Source organism: Ambystoma mexicanum, chromosome 9 (assembly GCF_040938575.1).
Source record: "Ambystoma mexicanum isolate Mex_15411 chromosome 9, UKY_AmexF1_1, whole genome shotgun sequence".
NCBI classification, from domain to species: Eukaryota; Metazoa; Chordata; class Amphibia; order Caudata; family Ambystomatidae; genus Ambystoma; species Ambystoma mexicanum.
The window spans coordinates 799,587,834-799,604,408 of NC_090931.1; the positions used below are offsets into that span (position 1 = coordinate 799,587,834).

The 16,575-nt window shown below is 44.7% G+C and overlaps 1 protein-coding gene across 3 annotated transcripts in view; it reads right to left on the minus strand.

Annotated features, from left to right (window-relative positions):
• Window positions 1–16,575, minus strand: part of TBCCD1 (TBCC domain containing 1) — a 522,773-nt gene that overhangs the window by 206,400 nt on the left and 299,798 nt on the right. For all 3 annotated transcript variants that reach the window (XM_069615765.1, XM_069615764.1, XM_069615763.1), the window contains exon 6: window positions 2,233–2,730. In XM_069615765.1, the coding sequence (XP_069471866.1) occupies window positions 2,233–2,730 (498 nt within the window). The remainder of the gene's footprint in view (window positions 1–2,232; window positions 2,731–16,575) is intronic.

The window sequence follows — 16,575 nt, forward strand, 5'->3', positions numbered from 1 at the left end:
AAGTGTGGCATGGTGAGATTTCCTGATGCGAGATTGTACTGGGAGAAGGAGAACATAGAGCCTAGTGCTAGTAGCTATGTGAAAATGCGTCACTCCCAGCTGAGAAGCACCAAAGCCGTAAAACTAAATAAAAGAAAAGATCCTGGCTATGAAGCATTTTGAAAATGGGGGGAGGTGGGAGACATGGACATGGTCATGGAAGAAAGAATGCTGAAGGCCAATGTGGATTGGATAACCCGAAAGAGGAAAATGGAAGAAAATCAGAAGCCAGTGAGTGAAAGTGAAGTTGTATTAAGCAGGCAGAAACAACGGAGAATAGTGGGATCCAGCCATGGCCCATAGCGCCTGTTGTGAAAGAGGATGGTGCAGTAACAGGAAAGATAGAGGGCGATTTGTTCTTTCATGCAACGTTCCAGGAGGAGTTGGAAGAAGAAACGGGGAGAAATAAGGTATCTGTTGGGCTTATGTCACAGGATGACTCAAATGAAGAACTGTATGGGGAAAGGAGGAGTGAAGAACCTGTCAATCTCCTGTCACTTAAAGACTCTGGACATTCGCCACCTTGGTTGTTCGGTAGTGGGCGCTCTCAAAGGACTATATGCAAGCCTGTATGCCTCATTGAACAAATGTAGAGGTGAACCTGTCAGACTGATGGGGAGAGTGAACTTCTCTGATAAGCAAGGGGGAGGTGTTGTATAGCTGAATAGAATGTGGAATGTTGAGGGTAGAGCTTGGGGAGGAATGGAATGGAGAGGGGTCAGTTATGATACGAGAATAAAGGAGTTAAGACATGCAGGCTGTCTCCTGTCATTTGATGGGAGATATAATAATTAAAGTGGTGCCCATGAGGCACACAACACTACAGGTATGAAGCTCACAGGAGTGTTTGCGTATTCTATTATGAGAAGAATGGATTGCACATTGAAACATTGTATACAGTTGGCATTGTACGATTAATTACTCACTTCCTTCCACAGGAGAACCTGTGTGCATTACTGTATACAAATCCTGTAAGCCCAGGAAAGGGGGTTACTGCTGCATATATACAGTTCAATAGTTGGTTGTGTCCTGTATTGTAGCTTTTCGGTATGCTGCTTTGCTGACTCATTTATCTGAAGAGTCAGTGGGCTATTTGCACAACACCAATGAGGAGAATTTTGTGTATCGCTTGGTGACCAAGTTCTTTGCGGAACAGAGGGGTCATGGAAACTCAGGCGGTAGATGGATAGGCTGCTTTTACTTCTAGAAAGGCACAAAAGGGTCCCTTCTGGTCTTGGAACCTGGATCATTTCTTAACATGCAGTTTCCTCACGATTCTACTCATCCTGGCAGAAACAGCACTTTTAGTTGACCCTGCTGCAAAATTAGGTGTTTTACCATTGTCCAGCCAAGCCACCAGCATCCTGTGTTTGTCCTGCAGTCATCGCTTAAAGCGCTTGGCAAATATGGAACCGGTCCAGGCAGTAAACACATTTGTGACATTGGTCCTCTGCATAAAAGTTTTTTCAGTCAATATAAAGTGTAGCTCTGAAACAGTGACATTTTTTTCCTCCGTCATGATTAAGCATATTTTAAACAAAGGAAAGAGGAATTTTGGAAGATATAGACGGGAGGCACCCTGAAGACAGCCAATAAGGCCCCCGCACCTACACCAACCGGATAGCAACCTGTGAGCCCAGGATGCCAAAACCCCTTTAAATAGGGATCCTTATCTGCAGATTGGTGTATAAATCTTGAAGCTGACAGAGAGGAACATGTTGTCAAACTCGAGAAATGAAAATCCCAGTTGCACATGAACACCTAATCACAAGGCATACAATGGAACGGAATCTGAAGGGGACATTGTTGGTGGCACTTATCAGCCAACTTTATTGCCCAGAGGGCAAAAGGGCCAAAGTCAATGCAGTGTTGTAAGATATATAGGGTAAAACTGCGTTGTTAAAGGTACTGAGGATTTTCAGCCTGTCAATTGGGAATATTCAAGAGCATGTGACTATATGAAGGATTCAATGCTGGCGAAGTTATCATTCTTAATTCTGGATTTCATGCGATTCACTTTAAATCAATGTTAATTCACTGAATATTTGAAAACCACCATGGTTGATTTCAGCAGGTAAACTAAACATCCAGTTAAATTTGCATGAAATATGGAACAAGATGTCAAATTACACACAATTGCATGTCATTTCAAGCAAAATCAGACATTTTGTGTCCAATAAATCGAACGCTCACCTTGTCAAACCTGCATCTTTGACAGTCTTCTGCCAGGCATGTATCCTCTGCTCTCGTTGAGCCAAAGCCTTCTGATATATTGCTGGCAGTCCACCAGGAATCTCTGTCGTATCTCCTTCCATTTCAAAAGGAATCACGTAAATGTAAAAGTCATGTGGCGATATAACCCTCCAGCTGCTGGTTTCACTGTTCTCTGGATGCATGCACATTGGCTTATCCCAGTAATTTGGCACCGTAGCGAGTCCAGTGTGCGCCATGTGATCCTCCAACATTGGATAATGCGTATGAAAGGGTGACAATATTATACCTTTGTTCGCAGTCAAGATAAGTGGGCGTGTGGCAGTGATAATGTGAAAGGTACAGTTAACTGTGGATGAGATGGACAGACGATGGCAAACTGCAATGGTTTTTACATTGTCGCAGTCCTTTACATGAAGAGTTGTTTGCACGGGCCCCAAGACAAAGGTGCTGTTCCTGCATTTCTCTATGGTGACAGACCTGAAACACACATTATTTTTCATTGGAAAGGCTGAAGGGATTTAGTTTTCTATAAATGAAAACAATGAAATGCAAATGTAAGAAAGACTTTTATAGCATTTGCGTAATAAAACAGTTTCACAATTATGGAACAGGAAACGGGAATATTGCATTTACAAAAAAAGGGTATACGAACTGACGACTGCTCTCCAGCAGGCATAATTTGCACTTGCCACAAGATATTGAATAGTGATAATGGAGACTTGGCAAGTAAAAAGGTGAGCTGTGTGCATTTACGTAAATGAGGTGGCTAGCATCTTTTATATGACCGACATGTAGATTCCAACTTGTATATTTACCCCACACTCTTCAATATTTTATAAGTTTCAGTTAAGGTAATACATTCGCCAAGTACCAGGATACCAAGTGGGGCCATTTTATGAGGCAATACATATGACATAGTTTGCCTTTAACAATAGTCCACATCGTCTTCCCCCGAGAATTAAAACAAAGAAATTTATAAAAAAAGAAGAAAAAAAACACGTTCCTTCCCTACGTTTACATTACATTTAATATACAAATTTGAAAAAAACGAAATCCAAATCAGGAGGACTCTAAATGAAATAAGCACACGGTACCTTCAAATGTTAGAGAACATAGTGATTTTGTGGTCCACGATTGGCACATAAAGGAAATCCATTTCAGTTCATTTTATAGCCCAAACATACAACCCAGGTCCAATCATGTGAGGAGGTAGGAAGGAAACCCCACTAACCAGGGGAAGATAACTACATTGTGGAACTACTTCTGGACATAACATTTCCAGCAAGGGCTCTGCCCCGGATTGAGAAACTTGGAACACATCAAGAAAAGAGATGCATCATATGACAAAGCTTTTGAAAGACACCTACCCAAATTAAGCATGCCTTATATGCAGTCACATTTGAGAAAACGGTATCCAGTAATATGATCGCTGAAGAATTGCCATTTTCACAAATAATCGCGACAAAAAGGCTGTGTTGTGACCCGGTAAAGGTGTTTGTATCATACCACACAAGGGCGCTAGGTTTCCAGGGGTGTCCCCCCGCTTCCTTTGTGCAGTATGATGGGTCAGGGGATTGCGGGGTGTCCCCCGCATCCATTACATAGATTGCGGGGGCCACATCACACCCTTTTTGCTGCATGTTTTTTTTTTTAAACAGCCATTTTCGCGACGATTTTATTACAATGAACCGAGAAAACGTGTGCTTTAAACACCAGGTCGCCTCTGGAACACATTACTTAGAAGAGGATTAATCTAATCATGTGTGGTTGATAGAGGCCACCAGATTTACCACTTTCCATGGTTTCATGTCACACTAATGGCCTCAAATTAGGTGTCCATTACGTTTGTCAGCAGCACATTACATTCTTTATTAAAGCATGTTTTTGTACTAAGGGGAACCTCTTCAAACACACAAGACACCAAACTATTACAAAAGCAAACTGTCAAGGTGAAACCTCTTTGGCCACATGTAAAAGCCCAATATCACCACTGCTTGATGCTATGGGGAAACGTTTGCTTTTAGCAGAAATAGAAACTTTTATAAATAGGATTCTGACTTGTGCCTGTAGAGTTTCCCTCTTAAGCACCATGAAATCACCAGGCTGTTGTCTTTATGATGATTCGCGGGAGATTCAGAGATTCTGGATTGAGATGGAGAACACCATATTAATCCTTGAAATTAAGTGTGACGGGGCATGCAGAGAATTTGGAAGACTGGAAATACTCCGGCCTGATCCAAATGGAATTAAAATGTTGCACAGCAGAATTATCTGCCAGATCAAATGTTATTGATCGAAAACCCATAGCAATCACGAGCTGATCAATGGAAACATTAACCAAAGACTTTCTATCAGAAAGCACATGCCTTTTAGGGGATGAACATTCAAAGCGAATGTATGCATTGTTCGCATCACCTAGATCCCCTAATCCAGTCAAAACAATATTGCAGAAGAAATGCAATAAAGAGTTTTTATAGCCCATGGTGGAGGAACCTCCATAGAGAATGAGGGATATGGGAAACATCTCAAAATGAGCGCCCTCCAACCAAAATCCGGAATTGTATCCCAAAGAGTACTTTTCAAAGAAAGGTCTTCGTGCTGGTCTTGCGTTTTGCCCAATGTTGTAAAGGTCCAGGTTCAACATTACCAAGGGGGGGCGCATATACCAGTTGTGCAAGTAACATGGTGACGTGGTGTGTGACATCGGGTGTGGGGATGACACTGAAAGCAGCACTGCTTGCATTAGGTGACAAAAGCAGGCACAGTGTGAGAAGTCCCATGGTGGAACGCCATGAGGGGTAGGTGCTTTGGGTGTAGTTTGGGGTAGTTGTATAGAGTAGGCACCTGGTGGGGGTGCAGGGTTTTGTAGGGGAGTATATAGTAGGGGAGCCTTTGAATATGTGAATAGAGAAACCATTTTGTTTGTAGGCCCACATTAGGAAAGCATTTCCTGCAGACAGTTCATAAGAAAAGAGCTGCAGGTCTTCATGTGACAAGCAGTAGTGTGCAGAAATGTTGCACAGCTGACGTTTCCCAGGAGAACGTAGCCACAGTGAAGTTACTCTAAGACAGGGATCCCCAACGTGTAGCTCGGGAGCAACATGTTGCTCGTGGCACCCTAAATTGTTGCTCGCCAGTTGCTCTTGGCCATGATGTGGAGGCCTAGAAGGAGGTGCTGAATGGATGAAACCTCAGTAGCACTGTAGTCAGGACAGAGTCCTGGACTGTGAAAGAATGTTGGCCAATGAGCCGCTGTGTTTCCAGCTGGCTTATTTTTATACATGCAAGATTTGTGTTTGGTGCCACCATGCACATCATTTTTCAGTAAATGCCCTTATTTGTTATGGTAGTGACATTGCTAAAACCCTGGCCTCTCCAGTTACTTTGCCCAACTGACAAATGTATTGAGTACAATATTTGAACCATGTTTGTGTCATGGAGAAAATTGGCATATTCTGTTCCTTGGTACAGGTAGTATGAGCAAAATGGACAAGGAGGTGGTATGCATACCCAACTTTCCTTTATTAAATAATGTGCATGCACACTTTCTGTACAAGTGAGGTTTGTGTCTGTTGCCACCATGCATATTTATCGACAATATTCATTTTGGTGCCAACTCTATTTATTATTACATAGTGTCCTAGCAGAAAAATGGTCATCGATTGATACTCTGCCCATCTGGCACATGGTTAATGGGGAGAAACGGTAAATGCATGCCACATTTTTCATAATTAATTAGCCCTATATGCCAATCCAATTAAGTTATTGTTAATAGGTTTAAACTAACAAGCCACTTAATGGAATCAAATACTTTAACACCACCACACCCCTCTATGAAGTGGTCATCAAAAGCTCAAAGGTCTGACCAATGTTTGCCACTAAGTCTTGTGTGAAATCTCTTTTGGGCAGAGAAAATCGGCTCCAAATAATTAAGAAAGTTATTATTTTTATTCCTAATCATTTTCCACCAACGCAACAGCCTTCTGGAGCTTTAAAACACATTTGCCATAACATTCCCATATAATTCTCAGGAGATAACCTCCAAAGGCCCAATGAGGTGATCTTTAAAGCCTACCATGTAATAACCTGAAGTACTAATTAATATTTAATCATATTTCTCCATTACGTCAGCAACATTTAAAAACATGCTTCAAATTTTTCATACAATCCCCACAGAACAAGCCCAAAATAGAAAAGCAACTTTAACATATTCAAACCTGCTATATATAAAAGCCTGATCATTACAAATAATTGTATATAACATAGCTCCGATGTAGTCCACGCTTTTGCAAAACAGAGAAACAACGGCAAAATAACAGAAAATGAACCAAATCTTTGACTCCTATTTTGTAAGCGCACTTTGTGCTTCCTCCTGCACACTTTCTTAATTTATTGAGTGGGTACATTTTAACATACCATTACCACCAGCCTCCTGCATTCTGGGTATCTTATTTCACAGATTTCTCCTTGCCATCTTATAGGTGTATGTAAGTCTGTATATAAGGCTAAAGTGGGCAGCCTATGTATATTTTGGACATCTGACTCTTTTTCCATCAGACAAGCTCTTGCTTTTGGAGCTATTTTGAGGTGACTTAAGGCACCAAATACAGTTATATCCCATCCCTATCCAAATGGTGCCTTACAACCACAGTATTTTTATTCACCAGGGGAGGCTACAATCGCACTTGCACTGAAATTCACTTTATGATTAGCAGAAAATCCCAGATGTGCTTTTAAAAAATAAGGAACATTCTTAACTGGCTTGGCACTTTCAAATTGAACACCCCCAAATCAGCTCACAAGACAATAGCAGGTGTATCTGCGGGGAGACCTGCTATTTGGCACAGGAATTTATTTTGCAACCCCTCCAGGAAATGACAGTTCTAACCACCCTAGTTTTTGCAGCCTTAAAATCATGGATCAGACATTTGTCTTATATACCTCCAGTCACTTCTCCAATCAGAATGCTGCAAACTTGAAATTACAACGTAAAAATCCATTTAATCACTAATGATGCCTTTTCAGCTATCTTCTTTAAATGACTGACGCAAGCACAGCTCTTTCAGAAGAGTAGGCTCAAATAAAAATGAGACTGCCCCCTCATCTCTACATTCATTCAAAAACTAACTACAAGGTTTCATCCTTTGCCTGAATACCATCATTTTAGTTTTTATTATATTTCATTTCAAACTGTAATTCTCAAAATAGTAACTTATGCTTAGCAGGCCCTGTTGGAGACTTGCAGGGGGCAAGTCCAAAATAGCTGTGTCTTCTGCATAAGGAAGCATGCTTCAAAATGAACCCTTCAGGCGGAGGGTGGATTAACTTTCCTAATAGAAGTGCTAGAATCGACATCCAAAAAGAATACATTGGGACCAACTGACATCCCTGCTTGTCACATTTATTGGTGTTGGAAAACAATGTATAATTCGTAATCTTGTATATTGGACTGATGCTGGGATGTCTGCATATCACGTTGGAAAAGACTTTTAAAAAAAACAATAGTGACCTGTAGGAATGTAGGAGTAGGACTCAGACACAGTGGGCTCATGTTGATTGCCATATACTTTTATTGAAAGTAAAATGGTGGGGGACTGGGGAAACGCCTCCATTTCCCTAAAGCTAAGAGGGTTTCCCTTCCTCAACAAAAACTAAGGAAACTGTCAGGATGTCTTGTCTAAAGTAAATAGTCCACTGTCACAAGTCCGAAGCCTATTTCCATCTCTTACACTATTGACTAACTTATAAAAAACCAAAGGTCTTCTTAATTCAGAAGAATAGGTTGTAGTTTAGTTTTAGTTTAGTTTATTTATTTGTACCGCGCACCGAACCCTGGGGTAGCTGGGCGCCGGAGACTTAAAAACAGTTACAGCATGGCAAAAATATACAGTACAGATTGTGATAAAACAACAACGGTGTAGTAGACCGGGTTACAGGTGGTCAACAGAGGCAAGCAGAGAGGAAGTGCATTAAGCGGCGTTTTTGTTGGAAAGCCATGTTTTTGTTTTGGCTCTAAAAGTCCAGAATGAGGGTTCTGCTCTAAGGTGTGGTGGCAAAGCGTTCCATAGTTTGGCAGCTAGGACCGGGAAGCTGGCGCCGCCTGCTTTTTTTAGAGAGAATTTGGGAACGGAGAGGCAGTGTGCGTATGGTGTTCTAGTTGGTCTAGTTGAGGTGTGATTGTGGAACTTGTCTGCCAGGTATTTGGGTGCGTCGTTAGAGCGGCATTTATGGACGATGACGAGGGATCTGAGGGAGATTCTGTCTCGTACTGGGAGCCAGTGAGCATCTTGTCTGAAGCTGGAGATGTGGGCGTTTCGTGGGATACTGCGGGCTGCTCTGATGGCATTATTTTGCAGTACCTGTAGTTTGTTCAGGTTGTGTTCTGATGAGCCAAGAAAGAGGGTGTTGCAGTAGTCAATTTTTGAGAGCACTAACGCTCTGGCTAGTGTAATGCAGCTAGAGGGTGATAGGAAAGGTTTGCAGGCGTTGATGAGCTTATTGGTGTAAGCTGTTGAAGAGGCAGTTGCGTTCACCTGTCTTTTGAGTGAGAGAGTGGAGTCTAGATAAACCCCAAGGGTTTTAATTTCTTTGGCTACTGTGATTAGGTTACCGTCAATGTTGATGGACGCGTAACGGGGGTCTAGTTTGTTTAGCCGCGGTTGGGAGCCGACAATGAGGAGCTCAGTTTTCTCATCGTTGAGGCATAGGCCGTGCTCTGCCATCCAGGCTTGGATCTCTAAATAAAGGTTGTTGATTTTGGTGGAGTCCTCGTCGTAGCACCCTGATAGGGTGATGAGAACCTGGGTATCGTCAGCATAGTTTGTGTAAGTGACACCTAGATTATCTAGGCGGTCAAACAATAGCTTTGTGAAGATATTGTATAGAGTCGGCGAGACGCACGAGCCTTGAGGAACGCCGCAGGTGATGGGGACAGGGAGTGCTGATGCCCCTGGGGAGAAGACCCGGGTGGTTCGGTTGGTTAGGAAGGACTGGATCCAGGCAGTCGCCTGGTTAGAGAAGGCCGCTGAGGTCCTCAGATGTTCTGTGAGGATCTGATGGTCGACGAGATCTAATCAAAGAGTTCCAAGCAACAAAGGTTCCAAACCCAAATGTCTTAAATGTAAAATAAAGTTCCATACAGTTCTTAGATATTTCTCCATTGCACAAACTTCGCAACAACCAGGGACAATGACTCCTTTGCCCTGGTTCCTTCTCCTGTAGGTCCCAGATCTCTGCTTCTCTCTCTTTCCGCTTGGGCCAACTTAGTTCACTTCTCTGCCAAGTATGGTCCTTAGTAAATTACTCTGTGGTTTCCCGTCTTCTCATGGGATTGGCCCCCAGACCCCTCTTTATGTTCGGGAACTGGGAGCCCTCTTCTCCCAAGTACCACCACAAGGAAGAGGACTTGTGGGTTTCTCGTGTAGTGGGTCCCAAACCTCCCTTCTTTGCGTGAGGTTATTGGAGCTCTCTTATCCCATGTACCACCACGAGGAAGATTACTTGTGTGGTTCTCGTGTAGTGGGTCCCAGACACCTCTTTTGTGTTTGGGTGCTTGGAGCCCTTTCTTCACAAGTACCGCCACAAGGAAGAGGACTCATGTTGCTTTCTTTTGGTGGGTACCAGACCCTTAAGTTTCTCTTGTTGGGGGACAGACATGGCTCATATGCATGCCAGGTACTGTGACTATTAAGATGCTGACTACACCGTCTTAGTTTCCCACCAGCCAGTCTGAGTGCTCCCCTTTTGCGCTTCCCTGTCTGCAGGAACATCGGAGCTTCTCTCTTCCAGCTCACCTTCTGGTCCTTCCACTGTGGACTGGCCCTTGTCCTTCCAGCTCCCGTCTTGGCATCCTGGTGTGCTCCCTTGAACCTTCCTGCACCATGCTGGCTCCTGCAGCTCCTTCATGGAGGATTAGACAACTTCTTCCTGAGTCCCTCTTCATTTTGTACTCTGCATTGGCCAATGAGCAGCCAGCAACAACTAGACTGCTCATTATGGTTCTTAGGAAAACTCTTCATGCCTCTGCTCCTCCTTTTCATCCCTCCCACTTATTCCAAGTAGTCCAGAATGCTCATGTTGGTTATGTGGAACACTCTACATTCCTCCATGAATCTTCTTTGTCTCAGTGGTTGTCAATAGCATATCTTTCAACTCTTCCCCATTCTTCCTTGTCTCAGTATTTCTACCCTTGCTCTCCCTTGGGTCGGTTGTGCTCTTCATAGTCCCAGTACTTATCTAGGGAAATGGCAGGGCGACTATAGCTCATGAGCCTATTAGGGAAGGGGTTGTTTTTGGGTTATTGGAAGGGGGGGTCTAGGGTCTGGTGATTGGTGATGATACTGCGTTCTCAGGGTAGTGTTGTTCTTAGTCCCATGAGGGGTTTCCTCTCCCATGTGATCCTCTCCCTGTGCACCACCCTCAGAGGAACTATTGTACCCAGTACGTACCGTCCTAGCCCCATGGGAATGGTCTTCCCCGATAGGGGAAAAGGGACAGCATCCACAGATTTGTCACAGACTCCAATAAAATGTAAATTACGCCACATTATGTTTCTATCAATCAAATACTGATGAAATCCACTGTGGAGTTCTACGGACTCCATAATAGGGGACTAACACCACCAAACCACCACTTGGAATCTAGCAGTGATACCACTGCACCAAGTGGCAGTAACGGTATCATTGAGATGCCACCAAACTCGTAATGAGCCCCAATGTCCAGTAAGGGAATTGGCCTATAAACGTGAGGGGCTGGTGGTCCAAGAAATACTTATCTAAGGGGATGGCATATTGCCAGTCTTAACAACAGCAATAAACATAAAACGATTTGGTGTCCTTCAAAAAAGCTCCCATTGTTTCTCAAATTCTTTTTTTGTCTTAAGCCAATTCTTTTTGCCATTTTGAAACTATAAATCTGACCAGCAGTGTACACACCCCTCATTAAATCGAACCATTGTGCATCCCTTTCTATAAACTGGAACTCCTGAACTTGGGGGCACGGTTTGCCAATAGCTCTGCCCTGGATAGTTTCTCCTAAAGACTCAAACAAACTGACACTTTCCTTTGTGGCCTCTGAACTGGTCAACAGTTTTAAGAGAATATCTTAATTTCTTGTGAATTAGTAATTCTTTCCAATGCCTCCTTTTCAAGCGTAGGCATCGCCAACCAGCCTCTCTGGCTGTCAGATACTTCTTTGTGGTGCCTACCCTGGCCATTTGAAAATGAACTCAAGAGGATTTAGTTTACTCTTTGATCAATAAGAAATGTACCATTTCATAACATTCCTGGAGGAAAAAAAATCCACAACACAGTCATCAATGACTGTGTAACAGTATTGCCGATCTTGCATGCTTAGGAATGCACCATTTGCCATTAAAGACCCCATAAAATCCAAGGCGGAATCTCAGTAGACCTGAAAAATCAGTGGTCCATTTGTGGCCATTTTTACTGTCCATACATTTGCACTAATATTTTGCTCGGGAACCTGAAACCCTTGGTAATGTTTGTTTACTCCTACTCTATTTTTGAACATCTAGGCTGGTCCTATATGTCTAAAAATGTACTACTGACCATTCAATTTCCTCAACATTTCTTGTAGACAACCACTTAACATCAAATGAAGTTAAAGGCCTTGCACATTTCCTTGACTACACTAACATGTGGTCTAGATAAATATTAAGTACTGCAAATGAAATGTTCTATACGCAGTTTTAACTTTGCTACATTTCTAATTAGTGTTGCAATCATTTTTCCGCCAACTGTGCGCCAATATGTTACATCAAAAAATTGATGTTGCTCACCATTTAATTTGATATGCCAATTTTGCTCATTGCGCACAAAAGGTTGGGGACCCCTGCTCTAAGAGATACCTTTGAGGCCAATGAGCTAGGCACCTGGGCACACGAGGAGAATTGGCAGAAGAGAAATTAAATACAGTTAAACTCCAGCCACAGTGTGGTATCGTTTTTTCCAGACTACATGTGGCAGCAAGGCGTGACAAGGAAGCCAGAGTGTTGGGGTAGGGGGGGCATGGGGCACGTGACAGGCAGCCAATCAGCAGAGAGAGGCTTTGGTGTCCCTATGGTGCAACATTGTACAGTGTCCTCCTTGCTGATGTTCGCAAGGCACATAATTGGTCAGACTATGAGAATGTCTTGCCCATTGTCATTTCAAGCCATTTTGCATATTGGACATTGCCAACCAATGACAAACACGTGTTTTTAACTGATCAGCACAATAATGTAATTGAGGGGTGGTTTGGAAAGGTTTGTGACATCACAAGGGTTAATGTAATTGTGGCCAAAGGTGTATTGTCCAATTAGGGTGACAACATATATTTGGATATAGGGGGCTGACATAGTCCCACCAATCAGCTTCTGTGACCTGCCTTAAAAATGTAACAAAAATGTTGTATGGTAATTTGGAAAATTATGTATAAAATGTTCAGCCACAATGGGCAACGTTGACCGTGCATTTCATTCAGTTTGACGGGGCTGTCTGAACTGCACTTCCCAGCTGTTTTGGGTCCAATACATTTGCATTGCTTCTTGCTTGGTGTACGCTCCTTTGTCAGATTATTTTTTGTTCTGTGACAGGACCCCTGATGCACTGTGGAGGCCCAAGTGAGATCCTTAGTTCCCTTGGCGAGCCGAGGCTATTGTTGCTGCACTCCTGGGAGCGCGGGGTAGGCAGGCTGAGACCAGTTCAAAGTGCACTAACGAGAAGGCTCAGCCGATGCAGAGTTTGCAAAGGTCTGCCTGGTCCAGAGAGCCGCCCACGCTCAAGTGGAGGTGCAGGCCATGGGGGAAGACTCAGGCCCCAGAGGACTTGATCTCTAGAGCACGCAAGTGTACCCTTGCATGAACGCACAGCGCCATGCATGTGTGCACGCGGCAGGATTATTTATGGTGTATAGGATGCATCGTACAGGGGGTGGGTGGTAGGACAATTGGCCGTAATAGTCATAGATAATAGTTCCACCCCTCACATAGGGAGTGGGTGTGTGGCGGGCACATCTGTAGGAGAACAGAGAAGTGTATAGACGGTGGCAGACTTCCATTGAATAGGAGTGGTGCGTAGTTCAAGCTGTTGTATAGTTGCGTCATTCTTTTCAGGGATTGTGAGAAGGTAAGTGCTGATTTATTGGTGTGGAACGTGCACAGTAGATTAGAAATATTGTGGTATAATGTGTTGGCCGAGGTGGAAGGGCTGACGCAAGAGTGCTACTGTAAATAGAGCTTAGTGGACTGTTGAAGTAGCTCAGTGGCCGGAGGAGAAGGAAGGGCCAGGTAACTGTATAGTAACAATAGAGTAGCAGCTAGTTAGAATTGTGTGGGCCAGTGTAGAGGCCTATTACGTTTGATAAAGAATGAGTGGGTGAGGCTGTGGAGAGGGCCATTGAATGTTGTTTTCGGGTGATTGATGTGAATGTATGAGGTGAGTGCTGAGTAAGAGTATATGGGGTGTAGCGGGTAGATTTCGTTTAATATTTGAGAATTGTATCAGTAACAAACTGTCATTGAGATATATATATATATCACTGAAAAAACGTTGTTAAAGAGACATTATGGTTTAGTTGCGCTACTAAAAACCTATGAAATTCAAATGGAAAAACGTTACAAGGGCGTTATGGTTACAGGTAAAACCGAAAACCCCCAGAAATCCGCCAGTTATGGTAGGCTAAGCAACCATAACTCGTGCTACCATTGGGCACTACAATGACTAACAGCCATGACATCAAAGATGACATGACTGATGACATCACATGTATGGCTCCCTCTTTTTGTTCAGTGCCGTATGAACACCGGGTGCTTTTCTCACTGGGAGTCGGGAACTAAAAATTGAAAAGGTACTATTTTTGTTGACCTAACACTTCTCATATGGTCTTACACTACTTTCTTTAGGGTTCGGGCACATGATAGGATACATATACATAGGGGAAAAAGTAAGATGGAAAAACAGCAATCATTTCTGTGTATGAAGATAATGAGGTAGGGTATGAACACTTTCTGGTAGTACTGCTACTGTTTTGCTAACTTTCCTTTCCTTGTATATGCACATATTTGTATGCGTTGTCTCTATGCTTTGTGTACATTAGTACCAGTATGTAGTAAGGAACAAGTTACTTACCTGTAACTGCTGTTCTCCAGCATGGGTCTGACATGGATTCACATGCTCATGAATATTCCCCGTCGTCAGGCCGGGAATCCTCGGTATAGAAAAAATCAGTATCAGTTTAGTTTCTGATCTGTCTTTCTTAGTAGTAACCAATCACTGGTCTCTGGGTCATACTGCCCCCAGCCAATGACTGCCCTCTCCCTAAGCCCCGCCTCTGGCAGCCATTCTCAGATTTGGTAGCACTTAAAGTGGCAGTATGACCAAGTGAAGAACCGCAGAGGGGTAGGCGTGAGGGTTTGCATGTGAATCCATGCCAGACCCATGCTGGAGAACAACAGTTACAGGTAAGTAACTTGTTCCTTCTCCAACATGGGGTCTGGCATGGATTCACATGCTCATGAATATAAGAATACATAGCAGTATACACATGCACAACTACGGGAGGTGGCAACAGGCTCAACATTAAGTAATACAAAAAACTCAACATTAAGCATCTCTTACCTCCTCACCAGGCTCACCTTAAGCGAACAGGTCGCGCAGCACTGGTTGGCCGACCCTGGACTCCTCCCTGGAGTCCCGATCGACGCAGTAGAATCTCGTGAATGTGTGCGTCGACCTCCACGTCGCAGCCCTGCAGATGTCGAGCAGGGGCACACCAGATAGGAACGCCGTGGTAGCAGCAATCGCTCTGGTCGAGTGGGCTCTCGGACGGCCGGGCAGCGGTCGGTTTGCCAACCGGTGACAGTGCATGATGCAGCCGGAGAGCCATCTGGAAATGGAAGCCTTCGAGAGAGCCTTCACTTGATTCACAGGTCCAAAGTTTAAAACAGCTCTGATGTCTTCCGAAAACTCTTCGTGCGGTCCACGTAGAACTTCAGCGCTCTAGCTACGTCCAGCGAGTGCAGAGTCCTCTCAGCCGGCGACGGGAAGAAAACTGGCAACACCAAGGGTTCGTTGAGGTGGAAGTCCGATGGCACCTTCGGCATGAAGGAGGGGTGCATCCTCAGTCCTCAGCACCACCCTCGTGTCGTGAAAAGTCAAGTATGGTGGCTTGCAAGATAGGGCCTGGATCTCTCCCACTCGTCGTGCGGAGGTGATGACCAGGAGAAATGCTGCCTTCCACGACAGAAACTTCAACGGTGCCGAATGCATAGGCTCAAATGGGGCCCCCATGAGCCTGGTCAGCACCACATTGAGCTCCCACGTCGGGGCAGGGGCCTTCACCGGCAGGAATGATCGGAACAATCCTTTCATAAATTCCTTCACCAGCCGATGAGACCACAAGGACGCCCGTCCTGTAGTTCTGGTGTATCGTGAGATGGCGGCCAGATGTATCTTGATGGAAACGTGAGCTAGTCCAGCCTTGGCCAACGACAGTAGGTACGGCAATACTTGGGGGGCCGTAATACGCAGAGGGTGAATCTTCTGTGCACGGCACCAGACAGAGAACCTCTTCCATTTATGTCCCTAGCACTTGAGAGTTGAGGACGCCCTGGCCTTTGCAAGAACCTCTCTGCAGTCGGCTGCGATGTCGTACCCTCCAAACTCTAGTGCTGCAGGAGCCAGGCCTGCAAGTTCAGCGACTCTGTGTTGTGATGAAGAATGGCGCCTCCTTCTCTGGAGAGAAGATCCGCGTCTGTCGGCAGCTTGACTGGTGTGGACGCTAACAAGTCCAGAAGGTCCGGGAACCAGATCTGTCTCGGCCACGCCGGTGCGACGAGGATCACCCTGCACCGGGACGCTTGAGCTGTTTGATGAGCCGGAGCAGCAATGGCAACGGAGGGAACGCATAAAGAAATAGGCCGTCCCAGGAGAACGAGAACGCATCGCCCACGCTCCTCGGCTGGGGGAACCTGCTGGCGAACCTCCGGCATTTGGAGTTCGTCGCCGTCGCGAAGAGATCGATCTGGGGTTCGCCCCATTGTCAGAAGAGTCGATCCACTTGATCCTGGCGTAGTTCCCACTCGTGGCACAAGCGCAGCTCTCTGCTGAGTGAGTCGGCGATGGTGTTTTTTATTCCTACCAGATGAAAAGGCACCAGAAACATCCCTTGGGCGACGGCCCAATGCCACAGATCCTGGGCTTCCTTGGATAGGGCAGGGGATCTGGTTCCGCCCTGCTTCCGGATGTAGAACATCGTGGTGGTGTTGTCGGTGAAGATCCTCACCACCTTGCCCTTGAGGGATGGAAGAAAAGACCTGAGGGC